Source organism: Sesamum indicum, linkage group LG11 (assembly GCF_000512975.1).
Source record: "Sesamum indicum cultivar Zhongzhi No. 13 linkage group LG11, S_indicum_v1.0, whole genome shotgun sequence".
NCBI classification, from domain to species: domain Eukaryota; kingdom Viridiplantae; phylum Streptophyta; class Magnoliopsida; order Lamiales; family Pedaliaceae; genus Sesamum; species Sesamum indicum.
Window position 1 is genome coordinate 6278109 of NC_026155.1, and position 26752 is coordinate 6304860.

Below are 26752 nucleotides of genomic sequence, written 5' to 3' on the forward strand. Positions count from 1 at the left end.
CCATCCATATGTCCACGCTGACACTTGTTTCATTTTATGAAAGTCTTAACACCATACTCAAATTCCAGCGTAAGACTTGCCCTCCCTATAGGGTTTTTATCATACATCCATCTCCTCAGTTGTCGTAAGATGATAATTACTACATATTCACATATATATATAAAATTATATTTCGTCCTATAAATTTATAGATATTATTTTACACTAATAATACATAACATATAAGAAGAAAAAAATTAAAAAAGTAAAATAATTAAACTATAATTTAATTTATAAAAGGGTTAAAGTTGTTACCTGATCAACCAACTTAAAGGATCAATAGTAGCCAACCTAAAAGTGTATATGCACAAAAATCAAAGAGACATTGAGAATGTGTGTGGTTAATAATCAATTCTAGTAAAAATAAAAATGAAATAAAAACAACATGCAACACACACATATATATAAGCTAAGGTATATCGGCTTCTGGAGCAGCCTTTGGAGCGAAAACACAGCCGTTGAAATGTAGCTGTTTAAAAAATATAGCCATTATACGGTTCTACAGTTGGAATGGCTTTTGTAACACACTTGAAAAAAATAGCCATTCATATAGGCACGACCTTTGTAACGTCCTTTCGTTATAGATTTTATAATGGTTGTTTATTCGGTTCTTGAAACGGCTTTAGTTTTTTCTTTGATCATTACAAGAGGATATGGCCGTCCCAAAAACTATATGAAGTTTGTAATGGCGGAAAATTATTAACGGCCTTTGTAACAGTCATCAATATTTAAACATTTGGACATATTTTAGATATTTGTTTTGGAACGGTTAACATAAGAAGAAAGATAGGCCGTCCCTAATTTTCGAAGCAATTTCAAAAGCGCTTATTACTTGTGACGACCATTCATAAGAAGAAAGACAGGTCGTCCCTAATTGTGCTGCATTTTATTTTTTTTTTGAAGTGTGTATTCCTAGTTTTGTGCACAAACAACGCTATAATATATCAAAGTATATGTATGAAATTTTATTTGACTCACAACCAACAATATATAAACGTATATTGACGCTCTTTGAGTGGCTTATTCGATTTCTTTTTTGTTTATTTTTCGTGAACAATGCGTGTGGTGATTAAACATAAGACTCTGTTAATTTTCTTGAATTATTACTAGGCAGTTATCTCTATGTTGCTCTGGGTTTAGCATGTGATTATTTTCATAATGTTTGAATTTGGGAAAAATGTTTGAATCGGTATTTTTCCTAACGATTTGAATTAGTGTTTTTTTTTTTTTTAGAAATTGAATTTTTTATGTATTTTTTAAAATTATTATTCTCAATTATAAAGTTAAAATCAAGATGAATCAAAATATATGTTAAATAAAATGATAGCCAAATATGCCCTTATATAGACAAGCCTCCACCTAATTTTTCCTCCAAAATTGGGTTGACTATTTGTTTCAATAGTCAACCTAAAAGAGGATACTCAGACGGATAAAAATTAAAAATTTTGGGTACCAAGTCTGATGACTTGAAAACCTGAGGTACTAAAATTAAAGAAAAAAGGGGATATACTTTGGGTACAAAAATCGAAATTATCCCATAGAATATACATTGTATTGATACATCATGTTTCATACTTGTTGGTATTTTATTTGATTTTGTTTTATATTTTAATATTTTGCACCTTAAAAATCAAACTCACAGAGGACATATGCAAGAAGAACTCTGGGGAAGGTCACTTATGAAAAAAAAAAAAGAACAATTAGTTGTAAGACTGCATTTGAAAATGTGAAAATATACTTCCCTAAAGAAGTTTTAGAATTAGACTTACTTGGCATATGAAATTCTCCATTATACAAGTGGACCTGTATAATAATAATAATAATGCTCTTATTAAAACAAACCTACGTTTGTATTATAAATAAACATCCCATGCATGTCACATACAATATAACTAATTGTAAAGAGTTATTATTATATACATAACGCAGTGCTGCTAACTGCTAAGCATTAAACATAATATAAGGCAGGAAATCTCCCTTGGTTGGAAATTAATTATACTTTAAGCAATGGTGGTGAAGAACGTGGGACATATGAATGCTGCTGGAGATGATGAAACCAGCTACGCCAACAACTGGACCTATATAATAATCATAATGCTATTAAATTTGAGAAGATCACTTAAGTTTATCAATCGCAGCATCTCCAAAATCATGATCCTGATTTTAAAATCTTTACCAAATCGGCTGTATCTCCAGCTACCATACTCCAATTTCTATGCACCTTCCTCCAGACACACACCATTGCATAAAAACCACAACTTCGTGCACTTAAAATACATTGAAAAACGCCATGGCTACCACCATACTCGAAACATGCCGAGTTCCAGCTCCACCAGGCGCCGCCGCTGACCTATCGCTGCCTCTTACATTCTTCGACCTCCCTTGGCTGCATTTCCATCCAATCCGTCGCCTTCTCTTTTATGACTACCCTTGTTCTAAGCCTTATTTCTTGGAGACCGTGGCTCCAAAACTCAAAGAATCTCTATCCCTCACTCTCAGGCACTACCTCCCCCTAGCGGGCGATTTGATCTTCCCTCTCAACTCGGAGAAAAAGCCTGAAATCCAATACGTGGCCGGGGAGTCGGCAGTTTCACTGACAGTCGCCGAGTCTGCTAGTGATTTCGACCATCTTACTGGAAACCATGCGCGAGATGCTGATCAGTTCTATGAGTTTGTGCCCGAGATAGATCCTGTAACAGATGAATCCGAGTACCAAAGGGTCCCTGTTGTGGCCCTGAAAGTGACTTTGTTTCCGGGTCGTGGTATATGTGTTCGGTTCGCCAATCTTCACTGTCTTGGCGATGCAAGTTCGGTTGTAGGCTTTATTAAAGCATGGGCTTCAATCAGCAAACTCGGGGGGGATGAGGAGGAGTTTCTGACCAAACACGCTGAATCTTTGCCAATTCTAGACAGATCTGTCATTAACGACCCGCTTGGAATTGATACCATCTTCTGGAAAGTAATAAGAGACGTTCCTTTGAAATCATCGTCTTTTCCATTACCCACCAACCGGGTCCGGGCGACATATATTCTCCGTCAGGCAGATATAGAAAAGCTCAAGGATTTGGTCTTGGCGAAGAAACCCGGTCTACTTCAAGTCTCTTCTTTCGTCGTCACAGCGTCTTATGTTTGGACTTGTTTTGTCAAATCCGAGGAGCAAGTGGATGATGATGATGTGCTGCAAGTCTTCATTTTCGCGGCGGATATACGGGCACGGATTGATCCGCCAGTTCCCGCCAGTTACTTCGGCAACTGCTTGGCTTACGGGTTGGCGAAAATCGAGCATAAACAGCTTGTGGGGGGAGAAGGGTTTGTGATTGCTGCAGAGGCTATTGCTGACCAAATCAAGAATAGGTTGAACAACAAGGACCAAGTGTTGAAAGGTGCTGAGAATTGGCTGTCAGAGACTAAGGAAATGACAGCCATAAGAGCATTTGGGGTGTCTGGATCCCCGAAATTCGACTTGTGCAGTGCGGATTTTGGATGGGGAAGGGCAAGAAAGCTGGAAACGGTGTCCATTGATGGAGAGAAGCATTCCATGTCTTTGTGCAAGTCAAGGGATTCAGAGGGAGGATTGGAGGTTGGCATATCTTTGCCAAAGGCAAGAATGGACGCTTTTGCAGCTATCTTCGAAGAGGGGCTAAGGTTTTGATAGTGTATGTTACTTGTTCTGGATAATTATCGTCATCTACTCAGCTTTGATGAGGTTTGGTAAATTAGACTTAGACGTGTAATTACACCACCCTCAGGAGAGGGGAGTGTAATTATCACTTGAATTAATGGAAGGCTAAATTGTTGTTTGAAAAAAATTATAAATATCTCTTTAATATTTAATAAAATTATATAATTCTTTGATAGAGTCTGAAATTGTGAACTTTGTTGTTGTATTTTTTATTTTTCTTAAAAAAATTAAAAAATTATAAAAAAATCAGATGAGGTTGATGAAAAGATTTATTCTCTTAGTTCATAAAAAATTATTGTTTAAAAAAAAATAAAATTATAATTCATTGTTCGTATGAACATTAAGTTTTAGATGAAAAATGCTAATGTTAACAAAAGTTTACATCAATTTTCAATTTTATCTCAAATTTTAACATTCCCCTATAATATTTTTATCAAATGACTTTAATTTGACACCAACAGTTATTACAATTATACTCTTTTCACTTTATATATATATTACATTAACATCCTTATAAGTAAAACAAATGGTATAGTTAAATATTGAATAAAAGATAAAATTAAAATTTTATGAATATTTTTGTTAACGTCAATATTTTTTATGAAAATTTTAGTGAAAGAGGGTTATGTGTAACCTGTAAATTTAGGAGGAACTACAAAAAAAAAAAAAAAATCGCGACAAAAAAATTTAGTGATAATTTTAATACTGTCGCTAAATATATATAATTGGTGACAAATTATTACTTAATCACAATAATAAACTTTAAAGTTTTAATAATAATGATTATTTTGTAAAAATTGTAATTAGTAAGAATTAGTAACAAAATATTTATCATTAAATTGTCAGAATATACAATTAATGACACATGTATAGTGATAATACTTAGTGACAATAATTAGTTATTATTGCTATATTTATGGTATCACTATAGATGTATAACTAATTATTTATAGTGACAACATCAGTCTTTATATACAATATTTATCACTAATAATTATATATAATGATAAAATTAAAATGATTGTCACTCAATATATATTTTCTGTGACAACTTTAGATTTTGTACTTGATTTTTTGTCACTAATATTATTTTTTTTTTTTTCGCTGACGAGATGTAAGTATAATTTTAATTTTTTTTAAAAAAAAATCAAATTTCGTATTTTAAAGAGATCTGAGTTTCCATTCATTTTCACATAAGTCATTGACAATTTTCGAGGTTTGGGGTACATAGCTGTGTAGCTGATGCTTTAAGTTAATTCAATATATAAGTTGTCAGTTTATTAATTGAACTCCACCATCGTCACTAGTCATTCTGCAGTTCACACATGATCATGCATGCATGCTTTCATGCTTATTTATTATTTGAAATAAGACTTAAAGTATTTCGAAAGCTTCTGCATAATGTAGACCGTCTCCGAACGAAGACTTATATATATATAATAATGCAGTGCTGAACTCTGCTAAGAATATGCATAATTCAGTAAACATTTTAATAAAGGAAAAAATGCAAGCAATCCTCCTTGATATCGTAATGAGCAAATTATCCTCTTAAGAAAAAATAAATAGTGATTTTTCTTTTTTTGTACTTTTTGAAATATAAAAATTTACCTTCCTATGTTTTTTTTAAATGAAGCAATTTACCTCCCTGTATAAGGAGGTAACTTGCTTCATTTTAAAAAGTGCAGAGGAATAAATTGATATATTTTTTTCATAGAGGGTAATATGCTCATTTTCAATATGACACTAGAGTAAATTGCTATTTACCCTTTTAATAAATATAGGGACATAAAATTACTATTTTTTTCACAAGTAATTTGGTCATTTGTAATACTACAGTGGGTTGTTTGCATTTTTCCCACAAAAAATTAAAAATTTGCTTGGGAATTGATATGTGATCTTTACATGCGCCCTAAATTCTATAGTCATATTGCAATTTTCTGCTACTTTTTTCCGTGATGTGGCAATTTTTTAAAATTGTCAGACTTGCTTGTCAAATTAAATTTTAGTAGGAATAAAATTATCATCCGTTAATATAGTTATCGGATTAAAAATACAAATTTTTCTCTTATTGCAAGACGTTTTAAGAAAATTATAATTTCAATCAATCACGTTCTAAATTAACAGACATGATTTCAAAATTTTAGATTCCTGAAGGACTAGATCGTCACAATAAAGAGAATATATATATATATATATATATATATATATATATATACATGGCAAGAACAAGTCCTATTCGAAATCAATTAGATTTTACAAACATAAATGATATTGGGATATTACATACATCCTATGAGAAATCTTCATAACTTAAGAATAGGATTTTGTTGGGTGTTAACCAAATGATGGGTTTAAAACCCTTATACAAATATGATTATAAATTAACGAATAAATAATGAATAAAGAGTAAATGAACATATATGATTATACAAAATGAAAGCAGTAGATCTCAGATAGGATTTGGCTTAGGAGCCAGATCCGACAAGGAGGAGGCCCAAACACTACCACTGGTCGGCAACCCCTCACGATTGCTAAAACCCACAGCCACCAAGGCGAGACCACAAAGATCTACTAAAACCACTTAGGTTTCTCACTTATAACTATAAAGAAGCACTCAAAAACACTGAGATACTTCCACTTAGAAAATCTCACAAAGAACTTAATTCATAAAAAAAGGATAAAGACAATTTCTGTTCGATCTATTCTTCCTCTCTGCCAGAAAAACTAACAGCCTTAAATAAATAGAAGGACATTTTTAAGTTGGTGAGAGAGGGAGACGACGGAGCAAGAACCTGAGAAGAGGAAAGAGGGAAGAGGGAAGAAGACGAGGAGACAGAAGAGCGAAATGAGAGAGAAGGGAACAAAAATTCGAGAAATTAGGGTTAGGGCAAAATTAAATATGTAAGTAGAAGTGGTTGGATCAGGTAATGGGTGTGGGTTGAGACATGGAGATGGGCTTAGACAAATCAAGTTTGTATCTAAGAAATTTCTCAAGTAAAAACAACTTACTGAGTAAAAAGATTTCAGTATGAAGTTCTTCAAGTTTATTCCAAAAATTTTTTGCAAAATTTTATTTTCCTACTTTTCTTAATATTGTATCAGAAAGATTTAAGATTATAGAGGAATAAGCATACTAATCATTTTCTAATCTTTTTTCTTTAGAAACATTTTGAAGATATCTACCATCAATTGCTTTAAAAATTTTCTATTGAATCAAGATACCTTTCATTTTTTATTGCCATATAAAAAAATAATCAGAAACTAACAAAATATTATCAAAAAAATATTAATCATAGAACACAAAATAATCAACAAATTTATAACAGAAACTAACAGAGTATACTAATAACAACTTATCAATAGTTTAAGAGAATCTTGGCTAAAACCTTAATCCTGGTACCCGTCAGCCTCTGGGGCTCGACCAGGTGAAGGATTTAGCAAGGGGTTTGGTCTAGGTTTTAGGAATAATCTCAAAGTAGTAATAGAATAAACACTTAGCAAATCTAATTATAAATATCAAAAAGCACTTGAGCAGAAGGATTTCAAGCACCACAAAGCAATTCAAAACAGATCCCAAAAAAAAAAAAATCAATGCTCAAAGCAGTAGAGCAGATAAGCAGTAGATTTATGCACTAAGCACTATCAGGATATTATTGCACATAGCAAAAAATTACAGAGCTCAAAAATATCAGATATCTAACACTAAGTTATTTTTCACTGAGCGATTTATAGCACAAAGAAATTTTCACACAAAGCAGAATTCAATATATATCGTAGTACATAATTTTCAGAAAAAAATATATTGCAGAAAAATTTTCAAAAAAAATATCACCAGATAACACACAGTAGAAATATCCACATTGCCCAAAAAATATCAGATTTTCCAGAGAGTTTTACTAAGCTATTTTTTCCTTAGCACAGAAAATATTTTGCAGCAATAATAATAATAAAAGAAATAAAGATCGTACCAGCGTTGGAGACAGAACCCGAAGGCTCTAATACCACTGTTGGTGTTAACTACCGGTAGTGAACCCAAAATAAATCCTATTAAACTATTACAGAGATGATGATGGGTTCGAAAATCCTTAAACAAATATAATTATAAATTAGTGAATAAATAAAGAATACATGAAAAGATATGATTATACAAAATATGAAAGCAGTAGATCACAGTAGGATTTGGCTTAAGAGCCAAATCTGGCAAGTAGGAGGCCCAAACACCTCCACTGGCCGGCAACCCCTCACGGTTGCTAAAACCCACAACCACCAAGGCTAGACCACAAAGACCCACTAAAACCACTTACGCTTCTCACTTAGAACCACAAAGATTACTCAGAAACACTGGAATCTTTCTTCAGAAAATTTCACAAAGAACTTAGTTCACAAAGAAAGGGGGAAGACAATTTCTATTTTGTTTATTCTTCCTCTTTGCCAGAAAACCTTGCAGCCTTTAATAAATAGGACGGCATTTAAATTGGTGAGCGAGGGAGATGACGAAGCAAGAATCCGATAAGAGGGAAGAAGGAAGAACATGAGGAGACAGAAGAGTCAAATGAGAGAGAAGGGAAAAAATGTTGGAGAAATTAGGGTTAGGGCAAAATTACATATTTAAATACAAGTAGCCGGGTCGGGTAATGGGTGTGGACCAGATTTCGGTATATATATAACACCCAATCTTGAGATTTTCTGTACAATAAGCAAATATATATATATATATATATATATATATATTTATATTTGTTCTTGAAGAAAGTAAGAAGCTTCAGAAATGGTGGTGAAGAACGTCATGAACATGAATCCAGGAGATGGCGCAACTAGCTATGCCAACAATTCTGGCCTTCAAGTTCTCTCTCTCTCTCTCGTTCTTGATACATGCATGGCTTAGTTGTGTGTGTGTGTGTATATATATATATATATTTTTATGTGGGATATTTGATTTATTGCAGAAAGCAGTGATGTCAGAAGCATTGCCTTTGGTAGATGAGACATTGGAAGCAATGTTTTCTGCTGAAAATGGCTTCCATGCTAAGTGCTTGAAGTTGGTGGATTTGGGCTGTTCATCAGGGCCCAACACTCTTTTCATCATCTCCTATATCCTGAATGCAATTGAAGACTTGTGCAGTAAGAGAAATAACAGTACTGATCATCATCACTTACCTGATTTTGAGGTGTTTTTGAATGATCTTCCTGACAATGACTTCAACAACCTCTTCAAGTTGATTAGGGGTGAGGCGATTGGTAAGAACAAGAAAAGACGGTGTTTTTTGTATGGCTTGCCTGGATCTTTCTACGACAGGCTGTTTTCTGAAAACAACCTTCACTTTGCTTATTCATCCTACAGTCTTCACTGGCTTTCTCAGGTATTAAGATCTTAATCATTTTATTTTAAGAAAAACTGCAACTTCAATCCGTACTTATAGGAGAGTGACAAATTTAATCTTGTTGGAATAATTATTTCTCAATTAAGCTCCATAATATTTAAAAAAAATGGACACAGGAAGAACAAAGTCTGAGGAAAAATTGAAAACTGTCATTGGGATTTGGGATGTGATCCTTACATGTGCCCCAAATCCTAAATCATAATGCAATCTTCTAAGACTTTTGTCCTTGTTGTCATGCTTAATTGTCAACTTAAATTCCACTAGAATTAAAATTATCATCCGTTACTATAATTATGAGACTAAATTTACAAATTTTCTCATATTGTAAGACGTTTTAGGAACATTATAATTTCACCCTATCGGGCATGCACCAATATATCTAAATTAACATATATGGGTTTAAAATTATAGACTCCTGAAGGACTGGAACGTAACAATAAAGAGAATATATACATGGCAAGAACAAGTCCTCCAGAGGTATTTAAAGCATATGCGAAGCAATACGAAAGAGACTTCTCCACATTTTTGAGGTTGAGAGGTGAAGAAATGATAATTGGTGGACGTATGGTTTTGACATTTATCGGCAGAAGTGTTGAAGATCTCTCTTGCAAAGATCATTTCGCCCAATTCACTTTGCTTTCACAAACACTTCTTGATATGGTGATTGAGCTATGTACATATATATATATAATTTACTCGATATATTGGTTAACTTAACTTTTTATCTCAGGGACTTGTGAAGATGGACGATTTGTACTCACTCAATGTACCTATCTACATGTCCTGTGAAGAAGAAGTGAAGACATTGATACAAAATGAAGGATCCTTCAATTTGGACAAGATGCACGTTTTCCCTGTCCGTTGGGATGCCCAAGACAACATACTCAACTATGAAAATAATATTGTTTTCGATAAACAAAGGAGTGGGAAATTGGTGGCAAATTGTGGTAGAGCTTTAATGGAACCAATGCTGACTGCTCATTTTGAGAGCTCCATTGTTGATGAACTGTTTGGAAGATATGCAGAGAAAATGGGAGAGCATTTGTCCGAACACAAATATTCATCATATTACACAATACTCATTTCCTTATCTAGGAAATGAAAGTAACGTGACTTATTAGGTTGCCAGAAAATGATTTGAATTTTGGGCTATATAGATATTGTATTAATGATCTGAAGAAAATAATGGTGTCCCATATTCTTGTGGACAATAATTGGAGTATGGGAAATTTGCCTTGGCAAAAGAATTTTTATCAGTTAGATTTACAACATCTATGTACACGAGACAATTGAATCAATTGAACTGTTTGATCTCATATATATACTTAATCCATGTTTACTAGGTTGATTAAAGATAAACTCGTATAGGATCTAATTTAGATAAGATATGGTATTAATAGAGCCAGGGATTCCAGTAAAATATTGAATTACTAATATTCCTGATACACAATTATTCCATTTACAAATATGTATAACATGACTGATAATCAGGTATTTTTGCTTTATTGCCCCTCAAAAAGGACAAAACCTCAAGTCCTTATGGGCTATGAAGATTTAACATTTTCCTACCTCACCCGCCTTCTTTCCTATAAAGAAATTCTTATCTCCCTTCAAAAATTTCTTCAAGCAGTGCATCGGCTGTGGATCTTTCAATGCCGTGTAAAAGGGCTTTTGAATAAGGGACGTCGTAGTTCGCTGGCAACAGTGTACTTCAAGACTGAGGGCCATTGGCGTTTTTGAAGTTAAAATTCTCATTGCAGTAATGTGTATTCATTCTCACCCATTATTTTAATTATTTGGTTTTCTTATTCTTGAACATCTGAATTCCCCAGGCATATACACCCTTCATTTGCACTTCCATTGGATAATTTTTTGGAATTGGTTTTTTTGGAATTCGTAATCTCGTAGATATGTATTATTTATAAGGATTAAAGATAATTTTAGTTTCCTTACTTCAGGAAATTTTCATTTTAGTTTCGTAACTTACTAGGGTTCCATTTTAGTCTTCTATAACTTAAAAAAACTCAATTTTGGTACATATTTGGTCGTAAATTTGCCTCAGTCATTGAAAAAGTCATATGGCCTTCACGTGACTTTTTAAATTGGGGGTTTCGTTTTTATAAGTTTAAAAAGTCACATATAACGGATTAAAGGTAATTTTAGTCCCTTAACTTCTAGTTATTCTCATTTTAGTCCCGTAACTTACTAGGGTTCTATTTTAGTCCTCTATAACTCAAAAAAGCTCAATTTTGGTACACATTTGGTAGTAAATTTTGCCTCAGTCATCGGAAAAAGTCACATGGCCTTCATATGACTTTTTAAATTGGGGGTTTCATTTTTATTGATTTAAAAAGTCACATGGCCTAACGGATTAAAGGCAATTAGAATCCCCTAACTTCTAACAATTCTCATTTTAGTCCCGTAACTTACTAGGGTTCCATTTTCGTCCTCTATAACTTAAAAAAACTCAATTTTGGTACACATTTTTATTTTCACGTCGTCGCCACGTGAGCTTTTTATGCCAATAAAAAACGAAACCCCCAATTTAAAAAGTCGTGTAAAGGTCATGTGACTTTTTCCAGTGATTGAGGCAAATTTCCAACCAAATGTGTACCAAAATTGAACTTTTTTAAGTTATAGAGGACTAAAATGAAACCCTAGTAAATTATGAGACTAAAATGATAATTGCTTGAAGTCAGGGGACTAAAATTACCTTTAATCCTATTTATAACTAATTAGCCCTCTTTATTTCATTTCGATATCTGATACGTTCCACACTTTACTATGTTGTGATTAGTTACATTAACATTGGACTAGAAAATGGAATCTGCTGCATCATAGTTGTAATTTTACTTGTACATCATCTATCATTGGCTATGAGGATACACCAGAGTACTTCTACTTTAGCTGCAACAATAGTTAACTGTCCTACGAATATACATTCTGATCCTATCCGACAATGTCATCCCAAGTCTTAGTTGTCCTTCGAACAGTTACTTATTGCAATATAAGCTAGGAGAATTGATTAAACGATCGATATCTGCTAGCTTTCTGGGCGATTTAGAGCTAATTCCAATCATCTTGGAAATTTTTGTTCGAAATACTTGACCACAAACCTCTATACCACCACTTTTTCACTAGTATTCATCCCCTATATAATGGGCTTACTATTAATTCTTTTGGACTGTCTACTTCCATATAAATCTGTCTTTTTATGCAAAAATTAATACGACGTCTAATCTTCTCCTAGTTATGCAACAGAAATAATAGTTCAATCGATGACGGTGATCTTGGCAATAGTAGTGCTGGTGTCTTGGCAATAGTAGTGCTAGTCACAGCCATTGGAGCAGTAGATCAAATTATAGGCAACCGTTTTCCTCTTCCGACTCCGACATTCTTCGTATACGCATGTATGAACGGGAGGTACTTGTTCATAGATCATGGACGAGTGCGATCCCTGGTAGGCATTTCCGTGGCTATCCAGGTAATGTGGTGGGTTAATTTAATTGATTATGCCATATTCAATGAATATGTCCACAGATCTTACTATAACAGATTGTATTGTAAAAGTTATATTTAGTATGAATTAGTGATAAAATATTGTCCATTAAATTATCACAATTAGTGATACATAATCATAGTAACAATTTAGTGACAATAAGTAAGTATTGTCATTATATTATGTCGTTGCTAAGTTGTCACTAATTATCTATAGTGACAATACCCGTCTTTATATACAATTCTTGTCACTTATAATTATATAGTGACAAAATTAAAATTGTCATCACACAATTTACATTTTTTGTGATAATTTTAGAATTTTACTTGATTTTTAATCACTAATATTATATTTTTTTTTTGTGGTGATGGGATGCAAGTGTGATTTTAATTTTTTTTTAAAAAAAATCTAATTTATTTTAGAGAGAATTTGAGTTTAGTTTACCCTATAAATGAATATTCCATGCATTTTCACATAAGTCATTTACAAGTTTCGAGATTTGGGGTAGCTGTCCAAGCTGATGCTTTAAGTTATTTAAATAAACAAGTTGTCAGTTTATTAGGTGAACTCCACCATCATCACTAGTCATTCTGCAGTTCAGACATGATCATCCTTTAATGTTTGTTATTTGAAATAAGACTTAAAGTATTTCGGAAGCTTCTGCGTAATGTACACCGTTGCCGAACGAAGACATATATATATATATATATAACGCAGTGCTGTGTCTGCTAAGCATATCGCATAATTCAGTAAACATTGAGAAATGGTGGTGAAGAACGTGGGGCATATGAATGCTGGAGATGACGAATCCAGCTACGCCAACAATTCTGCCCTTCAAGTTCTCTCTCTCTCTCTCTCCCTCTCTCTCTCTCTCTCCCTCTCTCCCCCCCCCCCCCCCCCCCCCCCCCTCTCTCTCTCTCTCTCTCTCTATATATATATATATATATATATATATTCTGTAGCCATTCAACTGATTTGCTGTCTTATTGCAGAAAGGTGTGATATTAAGAACATTGCCTGTTTTAGATGACACCCTCAGAGATATGTTTGCTGCTGCTGAAAGCTGCTTCCCAAAATGCTGGAGGATGGTAGATTTGGGCTGTTCATCAGGGCCCAACTCTGTTTTTGTCATCTCCCACATCCTGGATACAGTTGAACAGTTGTGCAGTAAGAAAAATTTTACTGGATCGGACAACTCACCTGTATTTGAGGTGCTTTTGAATGATCTTCCAGACAATGACTTTAACAACCTCTTCAAGTTGATTCGTGGTCAGGCGATTGGTAAGAATAAGAAGGGACGGTGTTTTTTGTATGGCTTGCCTGGATCTTTTTACGACAGGCTGTTTCCCAGCAACAGCCTTCACTTTGCTTATTCATCCTACAGTCTTCACTGGCTTTCTCAGGTATTAAGATCTTAATCATCTTATTATAGGAAATTTGTAATTTCAATCCGTAATTGTAGGAGGGTGATAATTTTAATCTTGTTGGAATAATTATTTGTCAATTAAGCTCCAAAATATTTTTAAAAAAATTGACACATTAAGAACAAAGTGTGCGGAAAAATTGAAAAATGTCATTGGGATTTGGGATGTGATCCTTACATGTGTCCTAAATCCTAAAGTCATAATGCAATCTTCTAAAACTTTTGTCCTTGACATGACAATTTTTTAAAATTGTCGTGCTTAATTGTCAAATCAGTTTTCACTATAATTAAAATTATCACCCGTTACTACAATTATGAGATCATATTTACAATTTTTTCTTTTATTGCAAGACGTTTTAAGAATATTATAATTTCACCATGCACCATATATCTAAATTAACATATATGGATTGAAAATTATAGATTCCTGAAGGACTGGAGCGTAACAATAAAGAGAATATATACATGGCAAGAACAAGTCCTCCAGAGGTATTTGAAGCTTATGCGAAGCAATACCAAAGAGACTTCTCCACGTTTTTGAGGTTGAGGAGTGAAGAAATGATAGCTGGTGGACGTATGGTTTTGACATTTATCGGCAGAAGTGTTGAAGATCCCTCTTGCAAAGATCATTCCGCCCATTACACTTTGCTTTCACAAGTACTTCTGGATATGGTGGCTGAGGTATAAATACATACATATATATACATATAGAAAAATTTACAACTTGCTTGCATGAGATTTAATTCGACATAATTATAGTATCCCCTATTGTTTGAAAGATTGTTAATATTCCTCCTAATTTTGACGATCGTTTGACAACTACTCACTTTTTGTACTGAACTGATCAATATATTCTTGTGGGCTACAACTTATAATTTTATTTATTATTAAAATTATTTTAAAATTTTATGGATAATTTGATTTTTTTTTTTTTACATTTTTAATCTTTCATCCATTTTGCCTGATTTTTTTTTATCTTTTCCAGCAAAAAGAAAAAAAATTACTGTAACGAAAAAATAGGTAATTCTAAGCCTACATCCAAGGATTACATGATTTTAACAAACATTAGGAAGTATTGATAAATTTTAAATAATGAGGGATATTCATAATTATGTCAAATTTCAAGAGAACTTGTTGTAATTTACTCTATATATATGTATATAACTATATAATAGTTCTACGTACTAACTTCAAAAAAGATCCACTATAAGAAAATTGCTCAATATATAGCTACAAAATATTTGATGCTAAAATCAACATCGAGCTAATTAGCAAATAAAATTTTAGTTGTTATTATGCATCATTTGATATATATTTTAAATAATTAATTATTAAATTCATTAGTAAGTAAATTCTCATTGCTAAAGTATTAACAAAAAAAATTAATTACTAATTAGCTCGACATTGATTTTTCTAATGTTTTTTAACTATTGAGCCATTCGTTATAATGATTGCTAACCTAATATATTGGTTAACTTTATCTCAGGGACAAGTGAAGATGGACGATCTGTACTCTTTCAATGTGCCTATCTACATGCCCTATGAAGAAGAAGTGAAGACAGTGATACAAAATGAAGGATCCTTCAACTTGGACAAGATGCACGTTTTTCCTGTCCGTTGGGATGCCCAAGACAACATACTCAACTATGAAAATAATATAATTTTCGATAAACATAGGAGTGCGAAATTAGCGGCAAATTGTGTTAGAGCTTTCATGGAACCAATGGTGGCTGCCCATTTCGGAAGCTCCATTGTTGATGACCTATTTGGAAGATATGCAGAGAAAATGGGAGAGCATTTGTCTGAACACAAATATTCATCATACTACACTATACTCATTTCCTTATCTAGGAAATGAAAGTAACATGACTTATTAGGTTGCCAGAAAATGATTTGAATTTTGGGCTATATAGATATTGTATTAATGATCTGAAGAAAATAATGGTGTCCCATATTCTTGTGGACAATAATTGGAGTATGGGAAATTTGCCTTGGCAAAAGAATTTTTATCAGTTAGATTTACAACATCTATGTACACGAGACAATTGAATCAATTGAACTTTTTGATCTCATATATATACTTAGTCCATGTTTACTAGGTTGATTAAAGATAAACTCGTATAGGATCTAATTTAGATAAGATATGGTATTAATAGAGCGAGGAATACTTCATTCCGGCGGAGTTGGTCATGACACGGACAACTGCTACAATTTGAAACATCGGGTCCAGGACCTCATTGATCAAAAGCTCCTGATATTCTAGTAAAATATTGAATTACTAATATTCCTGATACACAATTATTCCATTTACAAATATGTATAACATGACTGATAATCAGGTATTTTTACTTTATTGCCCCTCAAAAAAGGACAAAACATCAAGTCCTTATTGGCTGTGAAGATTTAACATTTTCCTATCTTACCCGTCTTCTTCCCTATAAAGAAATTCTTATCTCTCTTCAAACATTTCTTCAAGCAGTGCATCTGCTGTGTATCTTTCAATGTCGTGTAAAAGGGCTTTGGAATAAGGGATGTTCGTAGTTCGCTGGGAACAGTGTACTTCAAGACAGAGGGTCGGTGGCTTTTTTGAAGTTAAAATTCTCATTGCAGTAATGTTTATCAGTTTTGCGATTTTATTTACTTGGTTTGACAATTTTTTTTTCATTCTCACCTATTATTTTGATTTTTTAGTTTTCTTATTCTTGAACATCTGAGTTCCCCAGGCATAGGGTAAAAGAATTGGGTAGTCCTCTATTTATGTCACAAAATTATTTTGGTCCTTTAACTTTGACAATATTAGTTTTAGTCCTATATCTTTCCATTCTGTTTAGATTCGGTCCTTCAATGAATTTTATGACTATTTTGTCCCTTTCGATAATAAAGCGTAATAATCCATTTTAATGCTCTAAAATGCTTCCGATCTCTCATAAATTTGTACCTTTTTTTTACCGTCTTTTTCCCGAGTATTCCAAGTTGGACTTCATCCAACCACACTATCGCATTAAAGATGGTTTGCAGGCACTTGGCTCCTTCAGCAACAAGTGACACAGTCCTATTTCTTTTCATACCTTAAAGCATAGAAGACACTTCATATAGGGCTTAATACAATTTAGAATAACAAATTGAATATAAACCTTACTTTTATTGAAAAAATATATGAAATATTACATAAATATTATTTCCTCCATTGGAGAAGACAACTATTTAGTCTCTCATATGAAAGAAGACTTGACTTTTTGGGGGAACCCCATAAACTGAAAGCTTAAAACTACAAAGATTTGAAAGACTCGAATTATTATGTTTCGAAGAGTTGGAGAAGTTTTTCTGATGATCCCCATCTGCTTCATAGCTTCCTTATTTATAAGCGTCCGTGGACTTCAAACTCGAACTCCAAACTTGTTTTTGATGATGTTACTGCATTCATAATCCTCTTGTCTCTTTCAGATGACGTCACTGCTTTCGCCATCACTGCGTCATTTCCAGCTGTTGGTCATAATGGCCTATCGGCCATGTGATTGCTAGCTGGCTTTCCTACTTCGCTGATTGTTGGTCTTTGTTGTTTTCTGCCGACAGTCTTACTCTTGATTTTTTATATTCTTCAATTTTTACTCTTTTTGTGAAATTTTGTTGTGAATAGGGACTTCTCTTGTTTCTCACAGCAAGAGCATATATGATTATGCCATTGCCCAACATACAACATGTTGCACGTCTTCATCCTCGTCGCTTCGATGCTGGTAGCTTATTTTTCCAAATTAACATTCTATTCTTCTCAAATAAGCTTTCTACGAACTCAGTACTCTTTCCCATCATGGAATTTAACAGGAACAATCCATTCACTTTGTTTGAGAAAATTTTGAATGGATACTTGACTTTATCCATCTCAGTGAGACAAACCCATAATTTCCAAGCTCTTCTGGTAGAGATATCATCTTCACTAATAGTTGATACCAGGGAAGCTTCTCCTGAGGCAGTTTTAATTTTGTTTAAAGCTACCATGTCCAGCCTTTGCAACTTCATAAAATGAAATACTGGATGAGACCCTCTATCTACAGTCTCTGGGGCTACTGATACGATTTTATGTCCAGAATATCTCCTCTCTTTAAATGGGATTTATTTTGCCATGAGTCGAAAACCGCCCTAATAATTCAGTCTGGCAGCTTTAAAATTTCCAGAAAACTGGGTGACATAGTATGGATTGAAGCTAGAGCTCCAAAATCATATCATTATCTCACTTCCTCTAATTTGGACCCCTCTAACATCCAGACAGTATTATATTTTCTGGATGCTTCGATGATGGTCTTTCTTGGATTTAGTCCTTTGCGGGAAATTAATTTTTCCCACATACTTCGATATTCCTACCAAGCAGAAGAAGAAGAAGATATCAACTCATTAGTATTAGCATTAGAGGTGTCTGTCATTGGTCTAATGCTAATCTCTCCCTCTTTTACCCTAGAGGTGTTGGGTTGACTTGAACCATCAGGAGTTTCCACTTCCTACGACCCCATTGATGTCGTTTCACCAGAGTTTGGCGATGACCTTGTGCAATCGGTACTTGAATCCGAAGCTACAGGTCTAGAGCCCTACACTCTAAAAACATGTTTAAGGTCATGCTCCCTCAACTTATGAGTATCCCCATAGGTGATGCCTTTCGAATTGGTTCTCGTGGATCGTTTCATAGCGAGATGGATGCTAACAAGGAACTCCTTATAGCGATCTAGATAGTATCTAGATCAGCTCGTTGGATTTGTCCAGCAACTTGGACATTCACCACTGTAGCTGTCCGAACTTCTTGTCAATCTACTCGAGATTTTTCCGAAGGTGCCTGAGTCTCAGCATGATGGAATTTGCTTCAGATACGTCCATCTTTTGGTAGGAAATCTGCAAGAACATTGTGATGAGATTTTATAACGACAATATTTGTAATATTGGCATTCAACTTGCATCTGATAATGCGAGCATTCTCTATTTAAAATTCTAATTTATTCTTTAGGAAAGCCTCAACATAGTATTATCAATTTTTAAAATGAATTCTTTAGCTGGTAAAAATAAAGGTCATTTCTTAAAAGCCTTCCAATCCGCAAAGAATTCCTTCTCGTTAATGTGCCAGACTTTGGCTAGTTGTCCTGAGAATAATCCCCCTGTATATCTACAAGGTTCTTCCCCTATAATTATCTTTTTCATGAGCATCGCTGCCCATCTATAGTCATTGGCGTCTGTCTAGACCACTATTTCATCCTCGTCTTACAGCATAGCAAGCTTTGGCAGGTTATTGCAAACTTATTACAACTCACGAACCCTTTTCGTTTGGATTTCTTCCCATCTCCACTTTAAGCTTTCCATTTCCTTTAAAAGTGGTTGAAAATTCTTCTTGTATTTTGCAAGATCCTTGATAAAGATACCTGTAAAATTAACAACTCCCAAAGAAGCTCTACAAATGCTTCTTGTTTTCTAGTATGTCCGAGACATTGTGAATTTTCTCCACGATGTGATCCTATAACTCAATTCCTGCTTCGTCAATAAAAATTCCTAAAAATTCAATTTTATTGACAGCAATAGTAGCTTTCTTCTCAGAAAGCACTAACCTTCTTTATGGCATGCGTCAGAAAATATTTCAAGATATTTAATATGATCTTTCATTTTTTTAGATGCAATCAGTATGTCGTCAATGTAAACAAACATGAATTCAAAATAATCTTTAGAAAGATCATCCTTTTTTTTTTTTTTGAAATATTTGGGGTGCAACAGCTAAACCCATTGGGAGCGCATTCCAGATATATTATCCCTACAGTGTGGAGAATACAGTAAATTTATTTAATTCACTCTCCATTTTATGAAACCAGATTAGCAATCGATTTTAGAAAATACTTTTACACCTTTAATGCAATCAATTAAGTGCTCTCTACTAGAAATGTAATAACCATCAAATTCTAATATATTATTAATACCTTGATAGTTAATGACCAACCTAGATTTACCTATCTTTATCTCACCATAGTTTCTTACTAGAAATCCAGGGCTACTGTAAGTAGAGACTCTAGGCTCGATAAGTCCAAGATTGATATGCTCTTTGATAATTACCTGCATATCCTTCCGGTCATCCATGTTCATCTAGATAGACTTATATCGAATTTACTCGTACTTATATTCTTCTTTAACTTTCAGAGTAGCTTTGATCTTGTTCCTATCCCACCATGCCATAGGGTTTTCAATGTAATTCCTCTGGATAAATCTCTTGACATTCTCGAGGGAGAGCTTGCTCTCTTTGCTAATATCTAACAATTTTATCTCTTGCAATATTTACTTGAGGTTCTAACATCTTCCTCAGATTCCTTATATAAGCCATAGTTATCAATGAGTCCCTGTTGCCTAAAAATAAAAAATTTTTACCAAATTTTCTCTTATCCTGCATTTTTGGATGAGTTAATATGGCATCGAATTCACCACGCTTGCTGCGAATATTTATAGGCATTGTCCTGTTAAAGGCATGTTCTCTTCACAAAACTTGTACCTCACTACCACAATTAGTAGTCTAGATTAACAGATTCCTTTTATTATCCTGCATATATCTTGCAAATATTTGAATGAAATTGTTACCAAGTAAGATATCGACACCTATATCATGAAAGTAAATAGGTGGTGTTTTAGCTTAAACCAGGGTGATCCAGATGCTCCTCCGATTATCTTGGATCCTCGTATTCCCTTATTGATTATTAGGATTTTTTTAGTGAAAAAATTCTTTTGGCAATAACGGGTGGTTTCCCTTGCTTCTTTAGGAAAATCTCCAGCTTTTACTGTGCAAATCCCTAATCCTGAATCAATATAAGCTGCAAAATACTATGTCTTATATTGATCATACAACATACCAACAAATATATATATAGAAAAGGGACTCGTCATTCAACTCTTATGGTAACACCATCAAAACTGAATTCCATTCTGTTACTTTTTCTTCCCCATGGTTGATAATATTCGAGGAAACTTAACCCCAAAGTCATACTTCTATTTTCTCGTCCTGCAATACCTGCGGCTAGAATTTCATAGCCTACTATCTCCAACATGCTTTCATATCTACCAATAACAGGTTGTTGCAAATAATATAAGTTATCACAAAGAAAAAAGTTTTCTTTCTTAGTGATGTCAAATATAAATTGTATTTCTTTCCATCCTTCAGGGCGTCTAAGTTTTACGTTATTCACCCTAATCTCTTGATGATTTAAAGTTTTTAATAACTCTTTCTCCTTCCCTTTGGAGCATATGATCCTATCTTCCAAAAAGGATATTCTGCTACCAAACTCAATTTTAAAGCTAAGTGTTCGATCTAAAACTGGGTGATCTTTTATAAAAATATCGACATCACCTATTCTAGGTATACTAATTGGATCTGGTGTCATAACCTTAGCAAATTGATTGAAAATTCTAAGAATCTCAATGTATTCTTTCTTAAGAAACAAATCTGAATGGTGTGTATAAGAAAGTGCATAAGTTATTCCATAAGTTATAGAATATGGTCGATTACCTTCTTTCATTACATCTTTTCTTTTAAAATCTTGACGAAGGGTCCAAACTCTGCTGAAATCCTGATCTGCTAGGTTGTATGCAATTTTAGGATGAATATCAAACATTAATTTTCCTGCATACAGATTACCTATCATCGTCCCAAGACAACCATCTTTCAAGTTATGATTCTTCTATCCATTATTGATATATATATTTATGAATTAATTCATTCCTTAAAAGTTGTTTTTATTACTAATTCAATAGTTCTATGTGGATCCATTTCATAGTAACAATTACTTCTTCTCTAAGCCTACTCAATTCTTCAAGAATTTCTTTAGGAATAAGTTGTATTTCCATCACATTACCAGTAAATTCCATAGGTATAGCAAACTCACCTGACTTACTTTGTAGATTATGTGATGCTTTCTTTGGTTCAATCCTATCTGGTTAAGGTCCGTCGTATAGGCTGAGGTTGGAATCTTGTCGCATGATTCTTGTCATAGTTTCTTTGACACCGTTATTCTGGAAAAAAAAAAACTGATAGGCTTTTAGAGGTTTGAAGCCTATCTTTCTTGTTATAATTATTCTTACTCGATTGAAAATACATCTGAATTAGTCTCTATTTCCTCCTCATAGACGTTTTTGTTTGACGAAAGGTCTTCAAATTGGTAAATGGGTACCAAATCGCCATAGTACACAGCGTCTAGAATGTCATTCGTGGCTTCAAATTTTCTCAATTCACCATGTTTCTGCGGGCAGTAGGGAGAGGTATGTCCTCTTACTCCGTAGGTCCAGCAATTGCAATCTTTGAAACTTTCATTGACTCAAGTATAGGCCCATCTGAAAGTTCTCCTTGTATGGGTTCTTCCTGTGTATCTTGCATCTATTTGTCTATATCCTTGAGATGAAGCCCTTGTTGGTCCTGTTTTCTGTGCAGATTTGTATGATCTGACTTTTAACTTGAACCACCATGATCTTCGTCGAGGAAACATTCTTCTGGAACTCCTTGGGTAGGAGACACTATTTTGCTTCCTCCTCTTTCTTGGCTCGCTCGATTCTCCTATAATAGTTGAAAATTCATTATTATCACAATAAAGAGGAGTTCGTTTGATCTTACCTCTCAGCCTTTTCATATTTTTCTAGATAGATACTTGATAACACCAATCTTTTAGTTTGTCTTTAAGGAAAGACATCATCCTTACAACTTAATCCAGCTATCTTTCAGGTACTTTGTATGAAATGGATCAACATTTACAAAGAACATTGGAGCTGTTACTTCTGTTGCTACTTCATTCTGGAAGAAATAGTTGCGAAACCAATAGATATATTCATCTACTGTGCAAATACTTCTTAATTCAAGGATGAAGAGGGCTTGTGCATATTCTCTAGCCTTTTCTGCTCTACTTCCTTTAAAATAACCATTTTCGATAAAGTGTATCTTGATAAGCCTTCCTAACCGGCCTGCTATCTTGCCTTTTGAGTCTCTGACAAGAATGCTGGCTTTGGTATCTTTTGGGGTATTATCCCATCCGATCTTTACAGAACCTTCTAAACTTAACTCCACTTGCTTTATGAAGTTTTTCTTGTCAAGTTCTAAGGTTAGTTGTTGTTATCTGTACGACTGCAATCCATTCATCTATCAATTTTACGATATTCCAAAAATCAATAATATCCCGGTTAAGTATAGCATCGTATGAATGCAAGGGCTGGAGCATGGTTCTCGCCCAAGGTGCATTTTCAGGCACTCTTCTTGGATTTCTTCTTGGATTTTTTTTTAGCCCGGTCCCTACGAACGTTGGGGTGGCACTGGTCTGGAAATCCGCACCTCTCTCATTTGAAGATCTTGTGGAGGATCATTGAAACATGTACTTTCCTCCGGCGATTGTAATACTGGAGTGATTTCATTAGTTTGGATATTGACTAAATCCACAATCTCGAGTTGGGGAAAGGATTCCGTCAATTCTTGTAAATCTGATAGATCTGCTCTCGTCACCTCCATTACTTATGAATGCGATGATCAGATCTTCTCTAGTCTTCGGCTTTGGAATCTCCATGGCCTTCCCCTCCTGATGTAGAAGAGGTACTGTTCCAAGGGCGTCCTTGATTCGCTCTTGTCTGGATTTTTGATGTCTCACGGCTCTCCCTTTGATTTCTTTTTGGATCTACAATTTCTGACTTCAATTCTGTAAGGTCTTTGTGTAAATAGGGAAGGATTTTAAGGATCTCGTCCACCTTCTAACTCAAGGTTTTTATTTTCATAGGTATATGAATTAACCTATGTCTATAGTTTTGAACAGGTTTTTGTATTTCTCTTAGATCATGGGAGATCTTCGAGGTATCCAGCTCGAGTACTCTCCAGTCAGTTCCTTTAATCATAATTTTTAGAACTGTAACTATGCAGGAATTTACCCGTTCCACTTCTCTTGGCTGGGATTCTACCATGGACTTCGGTTGAGTGTAAACATCTCACCACATTTTCTATTAATATCTGTCGAACTTGAAAATTCCTCAACCAAACTTGTTTTTCTTCTGGTGTGAGAAAATTGGGTCAATCCTTTTGGGACCATTGTAACAATTGTCAAGAATTTTCCTGAGAAATTCCCTTCTTTGTATTTTCAGAATTTGAAAATATTCTCTATTTTCATCGTAACTCGAACTTTCATTCGATTCTATTTTCTTTCAAAGATTCTCCTACATTAGTGAAAAATATAATATAAATAAATATCCTTTCAATAAACTTAGGCTCTGATACCATTCTAAACTAGCATTAACAAAAAAAAAGAAAAAAAGGCAATGGGCGTGGATATGGACTAAAACTGCTCTTTAAAAATTGCATAGAAGTAAAAATTGCCCAAAAATCTATCAGAGGACTAAAAGTAAGCAATTTTGAAAACTATTAGACCTAAACAAATATGGGCGTAGTTATCATATTAAAATTAATATTAGACATAATTAGTGGACTAAAATAATAATTCTCCCTAAGCATATACACCCTTCATTTTGCACTTCCATCGGATAATTTTCTTGAATTCGTAATTTCATAGATATGTATTATTTATACCTAATTGGCCCTCTTTATTTCATTTGACATCTAACACGTTTCACACTTTACTATGTTGTGATTAGTTACATCAACATTGGAATAAAAAATGAAAATTGCTGCATCATAGTTGTAATTTTACTTCTACATCATCTATCATACGCAAAAATTAATACGATGCCTAATCTTCTCCTAGTTATGCTACAGAAACAATAGTTCAATGGATAATGGTAACCTTGCCAATAGTAGTGCTAGTCACAGCCGTTGGAGCAGTAGATCAAAATATAGGCAGACTGATTCCTCTTCCGACTCCGACATTCTTCATATATGCACGTATGGATGGAAGGTACTTGTTCGTACATCAAGGACGAGTATGAACCTCGGTAGGCGTTTTCGTGGATGTCCAGGTAATGTGGTGGGTTAATTTAATTGATTATGTCGTATTCAATATATATCCATTAAATTGTTACTATATACAATTAGTGATACATAATTATAGTGATAATTTAGTGACAATAAGTGATTATAGTCATTATATTTATGTTATCGCGAAGTTGTCACTATAAATGTATCACTAATTATCTATAATGACAATGTTCGTCTTTATATACAATTCTTTTGTCACTTATAATTATATAGTGATAAAATTAAAATTGTTATCACACAATATATATTTTTGGTGAAACTTTTAGAATTTTACTTGATTTTTTATTACTAATATTATATTTTTTTTCCAGTGATGGGATGCAAGTGTGATTTTAATTTTTTTAAAGAAAAATATAATTTCGCATTTTAGAGAGAATTTGATTTTAATTAACCCTATAAATGAATATTCCATGCATTTTCACATAAGTCATGTACAAGTTTGGTTAATAAATTTTTTATATTCCTTAAATTTAGTTTCCGAATATAATTATGTGTTTGGTTAATAGGTCGATGGAATTGAGTAAACTAACTATAGCAATGATTAAATCTAACAAATTTAATGATATAATTAACGAATTATAACATTTTTAAGTCAAACGAGATATTTAATTCAAGACTAATTTAATAGTCAAAAACTCATAAAAAAATTTCAATTAAACAGTATATCGGTTAATATAAATTACATTTAATAATACTAATCAAATAATATAATACATAAATTTATATAAATTAAACACAAAAAATTTCGTACCTGTTTTTCTTCTTTCACCGTCTTTATATATTGATTTATTTTATTCTATTTTATTTTTTTAGAATATAATTTACGTTCTTACTAATTTCTTATTTAATATAATTTACTCTTAAATATTATAATACACTCTAATTTATTTTTTTAAGTTTTATTATATTTTAATTTTAATCTATAATTTATTTATAGTTAAATTTAATTTTTTAATAATTACCAATTATTTTTTAAATTACATGTAGAATTCTATGGATGTCACAGTTAATTTTTCCATATTACCCCTATCAACTTTTTTTTTTTAAGAAAGGATTATTTTAATTGAAAAAATTTATTATTAAACGTTTATTTAGATGTTTTTGTACATTTAATATTAATTTTTTTAAAAATTTCTTATTGTTTTAGAAATATATATGTTAACCAATAGATAAAAAAGATATTAGAAAGTAGAAGAAAGTTATGATAAATTATTGAAAAAGAGAGTGAGGAGAAAAAGAGAAATAGAAATTATGAAGAAAGAAAAACACAAATTAATAAAATAATTGCAAAAATAAAAACTGACAAAAAAATTGAAGACAGCAAAATGGTGATATTTAATTAGATTATGGGAAAAATGCATGCTATCGCCTGTGATATCGGTAATTTGCAAAATATTTATGTGAAAAAAATATATTAAATTACCTCCTTGTGTTATTAAAATTGAAGCAATTTACTCCCTTAGAGTGAGGTGTGTAATGTATTCGCCCCTCTGCGACTAGGCATGATTTTTTTTGAAAAAATTAAATATTATTTTTATATAATTTATTATATATAAAGTTTATTAATAATTATAATATATATAAATATTTTATTTAAAGTTTATTAATAATTATAATATATATAAATATTTATTAAATAGAATAAAAATTAATTTTTATATAAAATATATAATATTTTTAATAATATATACTTTTTTATGTAAAAACAAAAGCAAAAACCCCACCCTCACCCCCTCACTGGCTAACCCTGCCCCCCCCCCCCCCC

The 26752-nt window shown here is 33.1% G+C and overlaps 3 protein-coding genes and 1 pseudogene across 3 annotated transcripts; all 4 read left to right on the forward strand.

Annotated features, from left to right (window-relative positions):
- LOC105173411 (malonyl-coenzyme:anthocyanin 5-O-glucoside-6'''-O-malonyltransferase-like) lies at positions 2310-3837 on the forward strand. Its single transcript, XM_011095135.2, has one exon. The coding sequence runs from the start codon at positions 2330-2332 to the stop codon at positions 3689-3691; it is 1362 nt and encodes a 453-aa protein (XP_011093437.1). The 5' UTR covers positions 2310-2329; the 3' UTR covers positions 3692-3837.
- LOC105173412 (benzoate carboxyl methyltransferase-like) lies at positions 8490-10204 on the forward strand. The gene is made up of 4 exons (XM_011095136.1): positions 8490-8564; positions 8668-9081; positions 9514-9759; positions 9821-10204. Exons 1-4 carry the CDS (start codon positions 8490-8492, stop codon positions 10202-10204), a joined length of 1119 nt encoding a protein of 372 aa, XP_011093438.1.
- LOC105173413 (benzoate carboxyl methyltransferase-like) lies at positions 13341-16100 on the forward strand. Its single transcript, XM_011095137.2, has 4 exons — positions 13341-13439; positions 13594-14004; positions 14448-14705; positions 15511-16100. Exons 1-4 carry the CDS (start codon positions 13365-13367, stop codon positions 15880-15882), a joined length of 1116 nt encoding a protein of 371 aa, XP_011093439.1. The 5' UTR covers positions 13341-13364; the 3' UTR covers positions 15883-16100.
- The window catches only part of LOC110012926, a 12247-nt pseudogene continuing 10276 nt past the window's right edge, over positions 24782-26752 (forward strand).